This window comes from Ochotona curzoniae, unplaced genomic scaffold (assembly GCF_017591425.1).
Source record: "Ochotona curzoniae isolate NIBS_2020 unplaced genomic scaffold, NIBS_Ocur_1.0 contig_43, whole genome shotgun sequence".
NCBI lineage: Eukaryota > Metazoa > Chordata > Mammalia > Lagomorpha > Ochotonidae > Ochotona > Ochotona curzoniae.
Genome location: NW_024466218.1, coordinates 27418030 through 27432868, shown reverse-complemented (window position 1 = coordinate 27432868; position 14839 = coordinate 27418030). Strand labels below are relative to the sequence as shown.

The following is a 14839-nucleotide window of genomic DNA, read 5'->3' as shown; positions in this document are numbered from 1 at the left end:
CAAGGTCAGTGGGGGCAGATATAGATTTATGGCACTTTGTGAGGCCCTAGATGGACACTCATGAGGGCCAGCACTACAGGCCCAGGTTCAAGTCTTGGCCTTTGCTCTCGTGTGGGTAGGGTAGGGTACGCTGGGAGGAGGCAGGGTATGCTGGGAGGCTGCTCTATGGATCTCAGTTTCTACATCTGTACAGCATAACATTAGTCTCCACCCTGCGGAACCAGATGGAGATAGAATAACAACCATAAGTGGGCCATGCCAGACTCCAAACCTCCAAGCACCTAGATCTTGGCCCCAGCTTCCTGAGTGGTGGTTTAATCCCCCAGCTTATGACATCCTGTTAGGGCAGCATTCTTTAACAGTGCTGGGACTCAGCAAAGGCCTCAAGTCAGTCTTAATCACAAGCATTGAAAAGTGCCATCAGGCTGCTTGGTCAAAGCATTTCAGAGAAAACAGACAAAAACGGATTTTGTAGAATGAGAATGTTAGCGCAAAGAAGTCACATGGAGCTTGGGACAATCATTCAGTCCAAGCCTCAAAGCATCAAACCAGTTCCTAGTCATTATCAAGTTGAAAGACGTGTACCAGCCCAGGGATTGGTCCTACCTTGTCCCTGCTACCTGGAAGGCTCTGTCCCCAGAAAGCCCCCACCCCTGCCAGTGAGCTTCCATCAGGTCAGCTGCTCACAATTACTAGGAGCCCTCTCGTCAGCCATCTAAAAGCACTGCCTATTCCCAACATGCCCTGCCTTCTTCCAGCATGGTTTGCCTCTTCCCAGCATGCCTTGCCTCCTCCCAGCATACCTTGCCTCCTTCCAGCATGCCTTGCCTCCTCCCAGAGTACCTTGCCTCCTTCCAGCGTGCCTTGCCTCCTTCCAGCATGCTCTGCCTCCTTCCAGCATGCCTTGCCTCTTTCCAGCATGCCTTGCCTCCTTCTAGCATGCCTTGCTTCCTTCCAGCATGCTCTACCTCCTTCCAGCATGCCTTGCCTCCTTCCAGCATGCTCTGCCTCCTACCGTACACTGACTCCTCCAGAGGAGAGAGGTGAGTCTACAGTGGCAGGAAGCAGACCAGTTGTTGTCTAAGGATTGGTGGACAAATTATAAAGGGACAGGAGCAGTCCTTTGTGTCAATGGTCCTGATGGTGCTGATAGTTATGTGTGTCAGAGTTCATCATTTTAAATAGGGGCCCTTCACTATATATCAGTTATACCAAACAAACCTGTTCAGTATATACATACTTTCAGCATTCATGAGCAATGTGAAAAATCAAGCAAGATAAGGGAAGCAGAGTACCCTGGGAAGAGGCAGGGCACTCTGAGAGGAGTCAGTGTACGGTAGGAGGCAGAGCATGCTGGAAGGAGGCAAAGCGTGCTGGGAGGAGGCAGAGCATGCTGGGAGGAGGCAAGGCATGCTGGGAGGAGGCAAGGCATGCTGGAAGGAGGCAGGGTATGCTGGAAGGAGGCAGAGCATGCTGGAAGGAGGCAAGGCACGCTGGAAGGAGGCAAGGTACTCTGGGAGGAGGCAAGGCATGCTGGAAGGAGGCAAGGTATGCTGGGAGGAGGCAAGGCATGCTGGGAAGAGGCAAACCATGCTGGAAGAAGGCAGGGCATGTTGGGAATAGGCAGTGCTTTTAGTGCTGGGTCGTTTGGCCCGTGGCACCTGTGCTGCTGCATGCTGTCACTGCCCACAGTTGGCTTGTCCAGTGCTGCCTTCTGTTTAGTTTTGTTCTCTTCATGCTGGGCCTTTTCTTGGGACAAAATGACAAGTTAGAAATCTCAGTAAATATTGTCTCAACTACCTTTCTGGCCTCTGTGCCAGCTCCACGGTCCCTTGGTTGTTGAAGGCAGAGAACGTCATCAGCTTCCCTCAAGCTGCTTTGGTAAGAGAGGCGGGTCACCTCTAACCTAAGCCTGGTGGCAGGAACACACCAGGGTTTGTTTCTGCAATCACTGTGCTCATTTCCTTATTCAGAGAAACTGTGGTGTCCATGTGTTCCCGGGGGCTCAGAAGACTGTCAGAAGTGCAACACTCCGTGCCCAGTGCCACTCCCCAGGTGTTTACAGGAAAAGAGCTCTCCTCCAATTGTTTCTTCCCCAAGCTCACCTGTTATGACACAAGAGCCAACAGTCACTCAGCACAGGGCTGCTGGGCTGGCTGCCCATCAGTCAGCAGGAAGTTTCAGGAACCCTTGGGGAAGCTCGTCTGGATGACGCTGGTTTGTTGTTTTGTTTTCTTGGTGGGGCCCTGGCACTGGTAGCACATTGTCCCTTTAGGCAGTCAACACTCTTCTTTTTTCTTTTCTTTCTTTCCTTTCTTTTTCTTTAGTGCAGTTTTAGGCTCACAGCAAAACTGAGCCGAAGGCATAGACATATGAACTTCCTGTCCCACACAGTAGAGCTCCCCTCTCGGTCTACAGCAAGCAGCGGGTGGTGTTTCCCTCGTGGACCAGGAACCTGCACGGACACTGCATTGTCAGCCTGAGTCTGGGCTCGCCCTTGGTGTTGTCCAGGCTGTGGGCTTGTCCCACGCATGCTGCCCTTTGGGATCTTACTAAGTAGTTTCACTGCCCTCAAACCCCTCCCCCGGCACTGGTATCTTCAAAAAGCCACTCCCAGTGTTGCTGACACTCTGGCAGGGCTGAAGAGACCTGGCCTGCCATTTGCTGCATGCTGGGCTTTGCATTAAGCTCTGTATGGCACTTGATTCTCTTTTATCCTTACGTTCTCCACACAGGTGTCCAAGGCTGCTAAGCAGCTTGTCAGAGGTCCCTTGGTAGGCGGGCCTGTGAGTGGCCCCAGCAGTCTTTCTGCTCAGTCTGTCCCTTAACCACGGTGCCCTGTGGGTTTTGCAGTCTGCCTGTTGTCGACTGAGGTGAGCAACAGAAGCAGAGCTCTCCTGCCTTTGCTCCCAGGCCGAGCTGTTCCTGAGCCGAGCTCCTTGCAACCACAGCACCCATCCTCAGGGCCTCTCCCAGGTCAGGCTCCTCCTAGCTCTGGCACAGCTGTCCAGAGAGCCCTTCCCACTTCCCCACCCAGATGAAGTTTAATCCTTCAGTTCAGGGCACAAGTTCTATGTGTTGGCTCCTCTCCCAGACGATGCAGGCCCCCTTACTTCTGTCCTCTTTACCAGGAGTCGCCTCATCAGTGCCTTTGGGATGATGACCCTCAATTTTGCAAACCACTTAAAATCACTCCCTATTTAGTACCTGGAAGTCTTACCTCTTGGCAAACTGACAGATCTCCCAGGGATAGAACCTGGGCTCAGGCAGCGTGCCATCCTATGGCACCATGGGCCCACAGCATGGGTGGGAGAGTGAGGCCCTGCTGCCCAGTCAGGGGCCCCGGGTCACACCAGGTGTGGAGAGCAAGAGTGTCTGTTCCTTGCCCCTGCCCTCCACATGGTGAACATCTTACGGAATCATTTCCCATTCCTCCTGAAGTGGCTCTTGTTCCTGCTTCCCATGGGTATACTGGAGCCTGAGGCCATGCTCAGCGTGGGGTGGGAAGCCTTACCAGCCTGGACCAACCCCCGCTCAGTGCCTGAATGAATATCCTGAGGTGCGTGGCTCAGCGCCAGCCTCCCTGGCACAGCCCCAGCCTCTGCCTGTTTTCTTGGTGTCAGAATCACCCTGCAAGTATTTTGTTCAAACAGTAAATAACACAGAAGCCCTACCGTTTCCTCTACCATTCCACCCTGTTTCCAGGTAAGAATTGCTGGCTTCCATAACAGCTGGGAGGGCTCCTGTCCTCTTTCCCCTTTGGGCCATTAATCTGCCAGAAACCATCAGTCCCTCCCAAGTCCCACGCATCTGCTAGGGGAATCCATTACCTGCCATGAATCTCAGAGGTCAGCTCTGGCTGCTAAGCTCCCCAGACAACCTTCCCTCAGTTCCTTGCACTCTGCCATGTGGAGTTTGAGTGATTTCTAATGATTTTCCGCATCTGCCAGCTTGCACTACAGTGATTTGTGGGGACACCTCATTCCCCTGACTGGATGGGCAACTGCTGCTGGGTAAAAGGCCTAGAAACATCTTTGGCTTCCCCACAGCAGCTTATACATCTGGTAGAGTAGAGGTCTGCCACTTTTTTTTTCCTTTTCAACTATCTCAGTGCATTTTCTGTTGCTATAGCAACAGCCAAGACAGGTTACTTCATACAGAAAATAAATTTACTTAGCTCACAGTTTGGAGCTTAGTTTGGAGACTAAGTCAGAGGTGGGCAGTTTTCTCTGGTTGGCTTCTGGTGAGGTGGCTAGGTCCTAAGACAGCAGAGAATGGAGGCAGAGCTGGCTCCATGCCTAGGGCCTGAGTGTGAGGCCTCATGGTATAATAACCCACTCCTGGGCCCAGCAAGGTAGCCTAGTAGCTGAAGTCCTTGCCTTGCATGCACCGGGATCCCATATGGGCGCCAGTTAGAATCCTGGCAGCCACATTTCCTATCCAGCTTCCTGCTTGTGGCCTGGGAAAGCAGTAGAGGACTGCCCAAAAATCTTGGGACCCTGGACCCACGGGAGACCCAGAAGAGGCTCCTGGCTCCTGGCTTTGGACCAGCTCAACTCCAGGCATTGCGGCTACTTGGGGAGTGAAGCAGCAGATAGAACTTTCTGTCTCTCCTGCTCTACCTTTCCAATAAAAATTATAAATGAACCTTAAAAAGTAAGTTTAAAAAAATAACCTGCCCCTAGAGACTTAATCGCATCCAAGGGCAATGCCTCCATGGCCTGATGACCTTGTCCTAGGCCCACCACTTAAAGGTTCCACCATCTCTCCGTATTGAAACACTAGGACCAAACTTGTAGTTTGTGAATCTTTGAGGGGGCAAGAGGGGAGACATGCTCAAATGCAATGCGAACCATAGGCGTCCTAAGACAAACCACCTCTCCTCTGGGCCTCCACTCCAATACCCCTGTCTCATCTCTGTACCCACAAATGTCCAACCAGCAGTCAAAAACCATTTCCAAGCATTAGTGCAGGGTTACACAGATGAGTGAGCCAGGCCGGGCGTAGTGAAGTCACCAGAGAGTAATGAAGAAACGACTGCCCCCTGAGTTACAGAGACTGAGAGAGGGGCGTGGATAGCAGTTCTGGGTCCCAAGGCTCAGGTCGCAGGGCAGAGCGAAAGCCGGATGCCCAGCGGGAGCGTCTACTACTACCTAGAAACTCCTCCTTCGATGGGCTTCTTTCTAACTCCTGGGTTCTCCAGTCAAACATGGCAGGAAACCAGCAGCAGCTATAGCCTTGAAGGTGCCACAGAGCCAAACATAAGCAGGATACAGTGAATGAGAGAAGAGACCCTGGCACTTTTGTGCAGACTCACTCAGCTCTTCAAGCATGCAGTTCAACCAACCTGTTAGATAAATAACTGAATCGGCCATTGTGTGAGGAAGAGCCCCATGCATTTTGAAATGGAGTAGTTGCTTATAGGAAACATGGCCCCAAACCTCTGTTTCCAATATTGTAATTCTTTCATAAAACATGGCTTTGGGTTTTGGGAAAAAGACAAAGCCTTTTTTATTCTTTGAGTTATTCTCATAATTCAATTATTAAGATACTGATACCAGCAGTTGGGCAGATAAGAAATACCGATTGCGCAAGAAAACATGAAAAGGAAAACATAGCAATGTTATTGTATAGAATGGACAGATGAGGCATAAATCTAAGCTCCACAGGGGATTCCCAGTCCTCCCGCTGGCCAGTAGCTTTAGCTTCGTCTACAAATCCTGTCTTTAGGGAGCCCTGTCAAGTTGCACAGTTTGTTTTTCAGCGAGTTTGGTCTTGTTCAGCACAGGTGAGCTGTTTGGAAGCAGGCAAGTGGCCTCAAGGGCCATTTATCCCAGCAGGAGCTAGGAACCTGTTTTTCAGTTCTATTGGGTATACTAATTTTTATTTTTACTTATGCTAGTGGACTCATCCAGCTTAACAAGCAGATGTATGAAGTGATGCATGGAAGAATACAACACTCTAGGGCATCATAAGCACAGAAACGCCTGGATTCACGTCTAGCAGTTTTGATGGACATATTGCGTTGGCATGTAGAAAACATACAATCTCTCTTCTAGGTCTTCCCTTTTGTACTTGTTACCTTGATTCCTAGTTGGTAGAATTTCTAGTCCTGTGGCTTCTGTCCCTTTTAGTTCTTACTCCCATTTTTAAACTTGCATTCTTAAAGCACAAATCATATTAGGTTGCCTGGATCCTAAGGAATTTCTGGGTTAGCCCTGTTAGAATTGATGAAACCAGCAGCTATCTACCTAGTCAGTTAGTCCTACAGACCCCTGCATCAAGCCCTGAACCAGGATTTCTGGAAAGTGGAGCCTGGACATAGGTCCTCTTTCCCCTTTGTAAACCAGGAAAACCAAAGACATTCAGGCACTGCCTAATAGAGGCCCTGTTTCCAAGTGTAATTTTGGGAGAGGGTGCTGAGGTAAGTAACTTAGGTGAAGGCATCCTCCTTACATCTCTAACAGGTTCCCCAACCCTCTTGGAAAGCCATACTACTATCATAAGAATACTTAAACTCTTTGCCTTTTTCCCTGAGCTGATGGTAAAAAGCGATGGAAGTAGATCTCCCAGTGCCTTAGCAGGAACCAGTCATTCTGAAGCCACATTAGTTTTCAGAGTCCTTTGCTGCCATAAAATTAAATTATTAAGTTTTACTTAATAATGTCCTGATGTATTAGTCAAAAATGGTGAATTTTAGTAAATTGTGATGACTTGTAAAGGCTCTTTTTAAACCTCATTTAATGAAACAAAAAATACCCACAAGGCACCTCTGCTGGGACTTCCTTGAGGTCAGTTATCCTGGGGGGAGCATTTATGCAATCTAACTTTTGTAACCCGCTCGCCACTTCTTTGAGCATAATTTACTTGAAAGAACAATGGACAGATGATGGTGATTTCTGGATATTTGGTACACATTTCCTGCAAAATTCAAACTCTTCTTGCCTTATCGATGAGATGAAGAGCATCTGCTGTCTGCTGGCATTGCTCTCGCCATCGGTGTGGTGTCGCTCCTGTCCTTTGTGCAAGGACTCCCAGTTCCTTTAAATGTTCTTTCTGGCCTTTTCTCTCCTTTTGAAATGTCCATTGTATGTATGTTGCATGCTTGATGGCTTCCTGTATTTCTTCAAAACTCAGTTCATTCTTCTATATTATTTTCTATTTCATTTTCTGATACTGAATAATCTCAGTTGTCCATCTCCAAGTTCATGAATTCTTCATTCTACTTAAGCTTGCTGTTGGGCTTTTTATGACATCCTCATTTTTGGTCACCGTAATGGTCAACTTCAGAATTTGTATTTTTTAAAAATTATTTCAATGTGTTTATTAAAACTCTATTCCTATACTTCAGCCTTTCAGATATGGTTTACTCCAGTTCTTGGAACATATTGTAAGAAGAGATTTAAAATCTTTGGCAAGTCTAGGTGAAATTTCTATTGACAGTTTTTTTTTAAAGATTTATTTATTTTTCATTGGAAAGTCAAATTTACAGATAGAAGGAGAGACAGAAAGATCTTCTGTCCACTGATTCACTCCCCATGCGGCCACAATGGCCAGAGCTGAACCAATCTGAAGCCAGGAGCGTCTTCTAGATCTCCCACACAGGTGCAGGGTCCCAAGGCTTTGGGCTGTCCTCCACTGCTTTCCCAGGCCACAAGCATGGAGCTGGAAGGGAAGCAGGACAGCTGGGACACAAACTGGCGCCCATAGGAGACCCTGGCACATGCAAGGTGAGAACTTCAGCCACTAGACTACTGCACTGGGCCCTGTCTACAGTTTTTGTCCTGCTCTATGGTCACACTTTTCCTCTTTACCAGTGTTACTACTTTCTTGGTTGGAAACCGAACATTTAAAATTTTGTTTAATACAAATAAATATAAATCTCTAGAAATGAGATTCTCTCCTTTTTCTCAGACTTAATGCTGTTTGCTTATTGAGTGACTTCTGAGTCATTTTTTAAAGGGCTTTTAACAACATATATTAATTTATTTCACAGAAAAACGAGAGTGGGGTGGGCAGGGGGAGAATTTTCCTTTTACTGATCTGTTATCAAATGGCCTCAACAGCTGGAGCTGGGCCAGTCTAAAGCCAGGAACCAGGAGTTGCTCCCTGGCCTTGCACGTGGGTGCAGGGGCCCAAGGTCTTGGGTCATTCTCCAATGCTTTACCATGTCATTAGTAGGAGCTGAACTGGAAGTGGAGCAACCTGGACTTGAACTGGAATCCCCATGGGATTCTGGCGCTTCAGAGGATTAGCTTGCTACATCACTGCATCAGTTCCTAAGCTAATTCTTTAAAACTTACACTCCTTCTTACCTATGGCCACTGAAGCTTCCACTGAATTGGCTTTGTGGTCAGATAGTGGTTATTTTCTTAGATGCCTGGAATCAAAATTTCCCAGTTTGTTGAGGGACTATGGGCGCATGTCAGTGCATTCAGAATTCATCATTCAGTTAGCCAACAGCTCTGCCCCAGCCTTCACTTCCTGCTAGTGGAAAGTCAGTTTTCATCAGAAGAGCTCAGGGAGTTTTTTGAAAGCAGATTATCACGTCCTTTACCCAGGGATTCTGATTAGAGAAGTTTCGACAGAGCTCTCTGGCCGTTCTCTGCAGGCTTCCTGGGATGCTGCGGCAGCTGGATCTAGCATTTCTGTCTTCCTACACAAACAAAAGTAGCAGAGGGTATCTGCTCTGCAAAGCCCCTGCACCTTGATTTGTCAGAGGAACCTCAGGATGACTTTATGAAACAGACAAGAGCAGGTGATGTTCCCCCAGAAAACTGCCTTCCATTCCATTCTTCCTGTGCTGTGAGCTGAGGTCAAAACAGACATCAGCTACAGATCAGGTTGGGCCAACCTCAGCCACCCCAAGTGGCTTCCACGGGGGAGCCGGGTGCCCAGCTCAACTGGACATCAAGGATTTAGCTGTGACTTCTGAAGCACCCAGTGACTCTGGGCTTATGAACATCTACAGGCTCTGGGATCAAAGGGCTCTTACTCCCCACCTCTGTTTCCCCAGTGAGGAAGGGAAGGGTAGGGAAGGCTGTTCTTATATTCCTGAGTAGATATCTGTGCATTACCCATGGTTAGCTGATGAAGATCTAGGCATTACATCTCAGTCCAAGCCAGACGCACAGCTCCTGCCTCCTGAAAATGACTGTTGACCTCTGAGTTCAATGATTCCCAGAGTGAGAAAAGCGGGAAAGAGGGAAACCTACCCAGCAAGTGTAGCATGTTTTTGTTAGGACTGTGGAATCTGGGGTTCTGCTTTGGGTTCTCTGTGACTTCAGTCAGTGGAGGAGGAGCCATAGGTTGTCCTGAACAGGCAGAGCAGGCTTTATCTGATCCAGGATCCTGTCCCTTCCATGCTGGACCAAAGCCAAACACCTGCCCTGGTCGGTGTCGGTCAGGACGGCCAGGGGACAGGAATTTCCAGCCAGGAGGGATCACGCCTGGGCTTTAGACCTTCCAGGCAAGTTAAATTAAAGAGGAAATGACACTGTCCTCTGGACACATAATCCTAGTGTGCTATTCTCTTTACATTCCCCTGGCAAGAGCCACACCTTTTTAGTATGGTCTGCACAAGGACTGTGGCTCAAGTTGTTCCTTTGTTCCAAAGTAGGGTATCTTAGCAGAAAATATAATGCCTCACTCCAAAACATCATGCCTTCTCAAATTGGCATAACATAAAGATGACTTAAAATGACAGAAGAAACCAAAATACAAACACATTTCCCCTACTCATCCAAATACAGCTGAGCACTGCCAGTTTGCAAGAAGGTTGTGGAAAGCTACAAGGAGGAAGGCGGGCTTCCCAAGGCACTTTCCACTGTGGTCTCAGTTGGCACAGCCCTTTTCTTGTGCAGCGAAAGTGCTCATCATCATTGCCTGCATGCATGGCCAACTCACCTGTGTGCCCTTCTCCCTCAGCTGTACGGCGGACGATGCTGCTGTCTACCAGGTCTCGGCTAAGAACTGCTTCGGCATGATCTGCTGCTCCGCTTCTGTCGAGGTCCAGTGTGTGGCAGAGAAGGCCCAAGTTTCTTCTAATCTGGAAAATGCCAGGGACGCAGGTTGGGGACAAGACTCGGGGACCTGCAAAGAGCCAGGGGCAGATCAGACTGACGGGGAAGAGTATTTTTGGGAGGAAGGAGGAAGCAGCTCCCGGGGTACGCCCTCACCCACTGATTCCTCCCCCGATGAACTCAGCTGTCCCCACTCACTCCAGCTATGGGCCGCTGAGGACACTCAAGCATCCAGTTCTGGAACTTTCCCCGATCTTAAAGACACAAGGCAATGCAAGGAGGCTAACAATGCCAGTGACCCGGAGAGCTTGGTAGATGGGGTCTTTTTTCCTGCTTCAACAAATACTCCTGAAAAACAAGAAGTGTGTTGCTGCCAGGCAAGGCATTCCAGAGGAACAGAGGCGCTGTGTAGCAAGCTCCATACCGATGGCCCTGCTGAGGAAGACTCGTCCTCAGGTCTGCAGCAGCCCAGGGCACTCAAATACATCAGCTGCAGCCTGCCGCTGTCGGAGGTCATTGCAGGTCTTGACCCAAGTGCTAGTGCCTCCGGCCCCGTGCAACTCAACCCGCAAGCTTCCAGCGAGGATTCTGACAGTGACTATGAACTCTGCCCAGAGATAACCCTAACCTGCACGGAGGAGTTTTCAGATGATGACCTGGAGTATCTGGAATGTTCCGATGTTATGACAGATTACTCTAATGCAGTTTGGCAAAGGAAGGTGCAGGGGACGGAGTGTGTTTTTTTATTAGAAAGCGATGACGAAGAGGTGGAATTCAGTGAGCATGGCCTGGGTGGGCGTGAGCCTTTCCCTAATGTATTGGGTTGTGGGCCTCGGGTGTCAGGTGACATCGGGCCTATGGATGCCACCCCTGGCTTCTGTGCTCATCACTCACAAGCCCAAGGAGTGGGGACAAGAAGCAGCGGCGCCTCCAGGCCCAGTCCCCCAGCGCTGGGACCTCACCCAGCGGCGCTGTCCCTGCTGCTGGAACAGGGGAGCACTCCAGCACCCCCTGCAGCTCCTGAAAATGAGTATACAAGAATTCAAGGGGAAACCAGAGACAGTCCTGAAGCAGAAGAGGAGCTGGCCAGCGACAGACTGCTAACCACGGAGCCTGCAGCGGCGGAGATGGAGCCCGGGTCCTGGACTAGGGGGCCGGGGGTGATGCAGTGCTCAGGGCCCATGGCTGAGCCAAGTGTTGGGGAAAAGGACTCGGAGGGCAAGAGGGGCTCTCAGAAACCTCCCAGGATGAGGCAGCTGGGGGCAAAGGGCAGGAACAGGAAGCTGAGTGCCAACCTGCCAGTAGCCTCACCAAAGCTGCTTCTTCCACAGCAGGCTGTGGAGCACCCACCCATCTGGAGTACCGTCAGAGGAACCCCCCACACCAGGGCAGGCACTGCTGATGGGACGGCCCACATTCGTGCAGGAGAACATGCCAGCCGGGCCCAGGCAGAGCACGATGCAAAACGCCTTCCTACACCAGCAGTCTCACTCCCGCAAGGAGCGGATGCAAGCCTGGTAGGAGAAGAACTGTGGGGGGATAACCCATTTGCAACAAGCCAGGTTCCAGTCCACGACGACCCTCTTCAGGTAAGGCAACCAGCTGTGCAAGTCACAATGCAAAACGTGTGTGTGTGTGTGTGTGTGTGTGTGTGTGTTCCCTTGCGGCACAGCCACGGTGGCCGTGCCATCGTGTAAATCAGAGTGAGACTCCCAAGAGCAGCAGAGGACTTGTGAATGACAGCTACTGCTGCTAGGAAGGAAATCTGGTTTCGTAAAAAGACCCAGATAAACCCTAAGCCATCCTAATTATAGCAAGAGGCTGACAGAAGTGAGAGGCACTAATGGGCTTCTGGACAGCTGGAAAAAGAAATCTGATCTTTTGTCTACTGCATGCATTTCTCTAGGCAATGGCACTATGCAGGTTTCTCCAGCAGACGTTTTGGGTATAGCCTCTGAAGGAGGAAAAAACATCCTTTAGAATCATTTTGGGGGTTTACTTGGAAGATGGAAAGTGTTGGCTTTTGTCAGAACTCAATGTGCAAATGAAAGATTTCAATGTGTCCCAAAGACTTGCAGAATTCTCTTGAGAATATTGTGAAAGGCAGACAAAGTAGCATTTGCTATGCTGGTGGACTGTACATGATTGAACATGTTTTTATTTTGTGTTTCTTAGACGATAAGGTATGAAAGATGCTTTACAGGACACCCACCAGGAAGGAAAATTATTTTACTCTAATATTGACTTGGGTATATTTTAGAGAGGTCAAATTACATTCATGGCAATAGTTAACACACAAAGGCAGTTATCACTGAGTTAAAAAAAAACACTTTTTTTTTAAAGTTTTAAATGGGCTTTGGACTGATACTATACTATGGTTAATGTTGACCTTTCTAAGCAAGTGCCTTTTAAATGCCATTAGTTACTTATGACTGCTTATGAAGGACTATACTATCATAATATGGGGAAAAGCAGTTGGGGAGGGGGTAGGGAAATTCCAGACACTATGGAATTGTACCACAAAATTCAAAATTTAAAAAAAGAAAAAAGTCATCATTTATTTTTAATGTGATTTGTTTGCCTCTGTTCTCAATTTTGGGCTAAAAACTTGGTATTATCTTGATATAAAGTCTCCTAGATGCCAAAGAAAATTAGAGTCCCAAAATCAAGGGCACTGACTTCTCTGTGAAACAGTGAAAAATCAATATATAGTGATTTCCAAAATAAGCAATTGGAGGATCTCCAAATCTGAGCCAGTGTTGAGCACACTCTCTGACCAGCTTCTCCATTAGCCGGGGAAAAGTTGCATTTCTACTTTGTTTTTTACAGGAAGGTCAAACTGAAGGGCTTGGTCTCAGTTCTTCAACCCGTATACCACCGAGCAGCTCCCGCACAGAGAGCTTGCAGGTTCATATTCAAGATCACTTTACAGAGCCGGCTTCTCCACATACTCACACAATACAGTGACAATGTTAATTTTTTTGTAATGCCAGGAAACAGACCATTTTCTTTTCTATTCGTAAAATGTTTTTCTAGTTCACCTAGGCACCGTCTGACAATTGTTTATTTATTTAGAATGTTTTACTGGGCAAATCAATTTTCCTATAAAAGGCTTAAGAGGTGGGGCGGGATTTACTGGTCCAAGTGAGAGTAGAAAAGGGGCAGGGCTACTGACAATGTGTTTTAGACCCACCATTAGATCTGGCCAAACAAAGGAGCCCCGTTTCCATGCTCAGCTTGTCCCCTAAACTGAATTTTGAGATGGAGTGCTTTAGTGTCCATCAGCCTTACTTGATCACCAGCATTGATGCTAAATAACTGGGCTGTGTTGGGGTCAACGTCACCCAGTTGTATGCACCCTGTTTAATTCTTGAGCAGGTTTTTTTTTTTTTTTTTTTTTTTTTTGCTTACCCAGGTGCACCTGCATGATTATGTATAGGTATGATCCAATAAGTTTATGAAAATGAAAAATACAAGTTAATTTTGGTGCCCCAAATTTGGAAATCCATTTACACATGGGGTCTTCAGAAAGTCTCTAGAAAATGCATGTTGAGGGTTTCAAAAACATGTTGGGCAAAATAGACTTTGGATTCTGCTCGTCCCTGAATTCCCTGCAGAAAACCCTTACCTCGCCACCACACCAGCTAACAGCTCCAGGTGTGACCGATGCTGTGGGGTGTGATTAAAGCTCTGATCTCAGAACCAGGCTCCTTGTTGTTTCACAAGCAAACCCAAGAGCTGGCATTTCCTGCAGGGAGAAGAGACTGTGGACACCTGGCTATGGTCACTAGAGTTGATCTCTCACTCAAAAGACAACCTCTAACTCAAACAGGAGGTGGGTAGTTAAAAGCAATTCTGAGCCCGTGGCATTTATTTTGCTTTGACTAAAATAGGAAGACTTTCTCACAAAGACTCACATATTGGAGGACATCAATTTTCTTACCCAAGCAAAAAGTTTCCATTTAATTGTAAGAGATCTCTATATTTCCTAGCTATAAAGTGCAGCCAAATGTAAAGTAAATGACTAAACATCATTGCCAGTGTGATACAGAAGCACTGGTGGGTCCTTGGGAGCTAAATTCAGCTTTGCAATACTGTTTATAAAAGACTGATCAATCTTTTCATGACTGAGTCCAAAGGCATTTCAATATTTGTTTCTGACCCTCAAGGCTTGCCATGGTCAAGAATCCTGCATTGGGACTAACAATAAATTCATGCACTCTTAAATTTGTCTCATCCACTTACCTTCAGGACGTTTGGAGAGACATTGACCAGGAGCTTATCTTTAAATATTTTATCTTCATCTGTATATTAGTTTTAGCATTCTGAGAAAATTCCATCTCTCTACTTTCCTGTCTTGCAAACAGGGTTAGATGATAGACTATCTCCAGGTGAATTACTCTGTCTTCCTTTCTCTCTCTTACATTCAAGACCATCTTGTTAGGATTTGTCTTGAAATAGTACTCACCCAGGCTAGGACTGGAAAGCCCCCAGTTTCCCTACATTTATGGAAGATTATGAAGCTAATCCCAGTTAGGGAGTGGAAAATAGAGAGGGTACCCCAGGCTAACTTGAGTCATCTTCACGGGTCATACTGCCAATGTTTCATCTTGGTTCCTGATCCAACTCAGTGGCTAGTCCTGACAACCTGCCCATCTTGGGTTTCTTTTCCCAACCACACTGTGGGTAAGATCATCTTCAGTCAGAAATCCAAAGAGCTGTGTCTCCCGCATGCCCAGCTGCACAGCTTCACCCCTAAGGTTTGCATTCTGTTTTGGGGGCATGGGATCATCAGTGTACACTGTGGAAATGTATTC

At 47.8% G+C, this 14839-nt stretch overlaps 1 protein-coding gene across 1 annotated transcript in view; it reads left to right on the top strand.

Moving 5' to 3' along the window:
* ALPK2 (alpha kinase 2) overlaps positions 1–14839 on the top strand; it is a 93820-nt gene that overhangs the window by 19749 nt on the left and 59232 nt on the right. Inside the window, exon 4 of the mRNA XM_040984672.1 lies at positions 9928–11616. Coding sequence (XP_040840606.1) covers positions 9928–11616 — 1689 coding nt within the window. The remainder of the gene's footprint in view (positions 1–9927; positions 11617–14839) is intronic.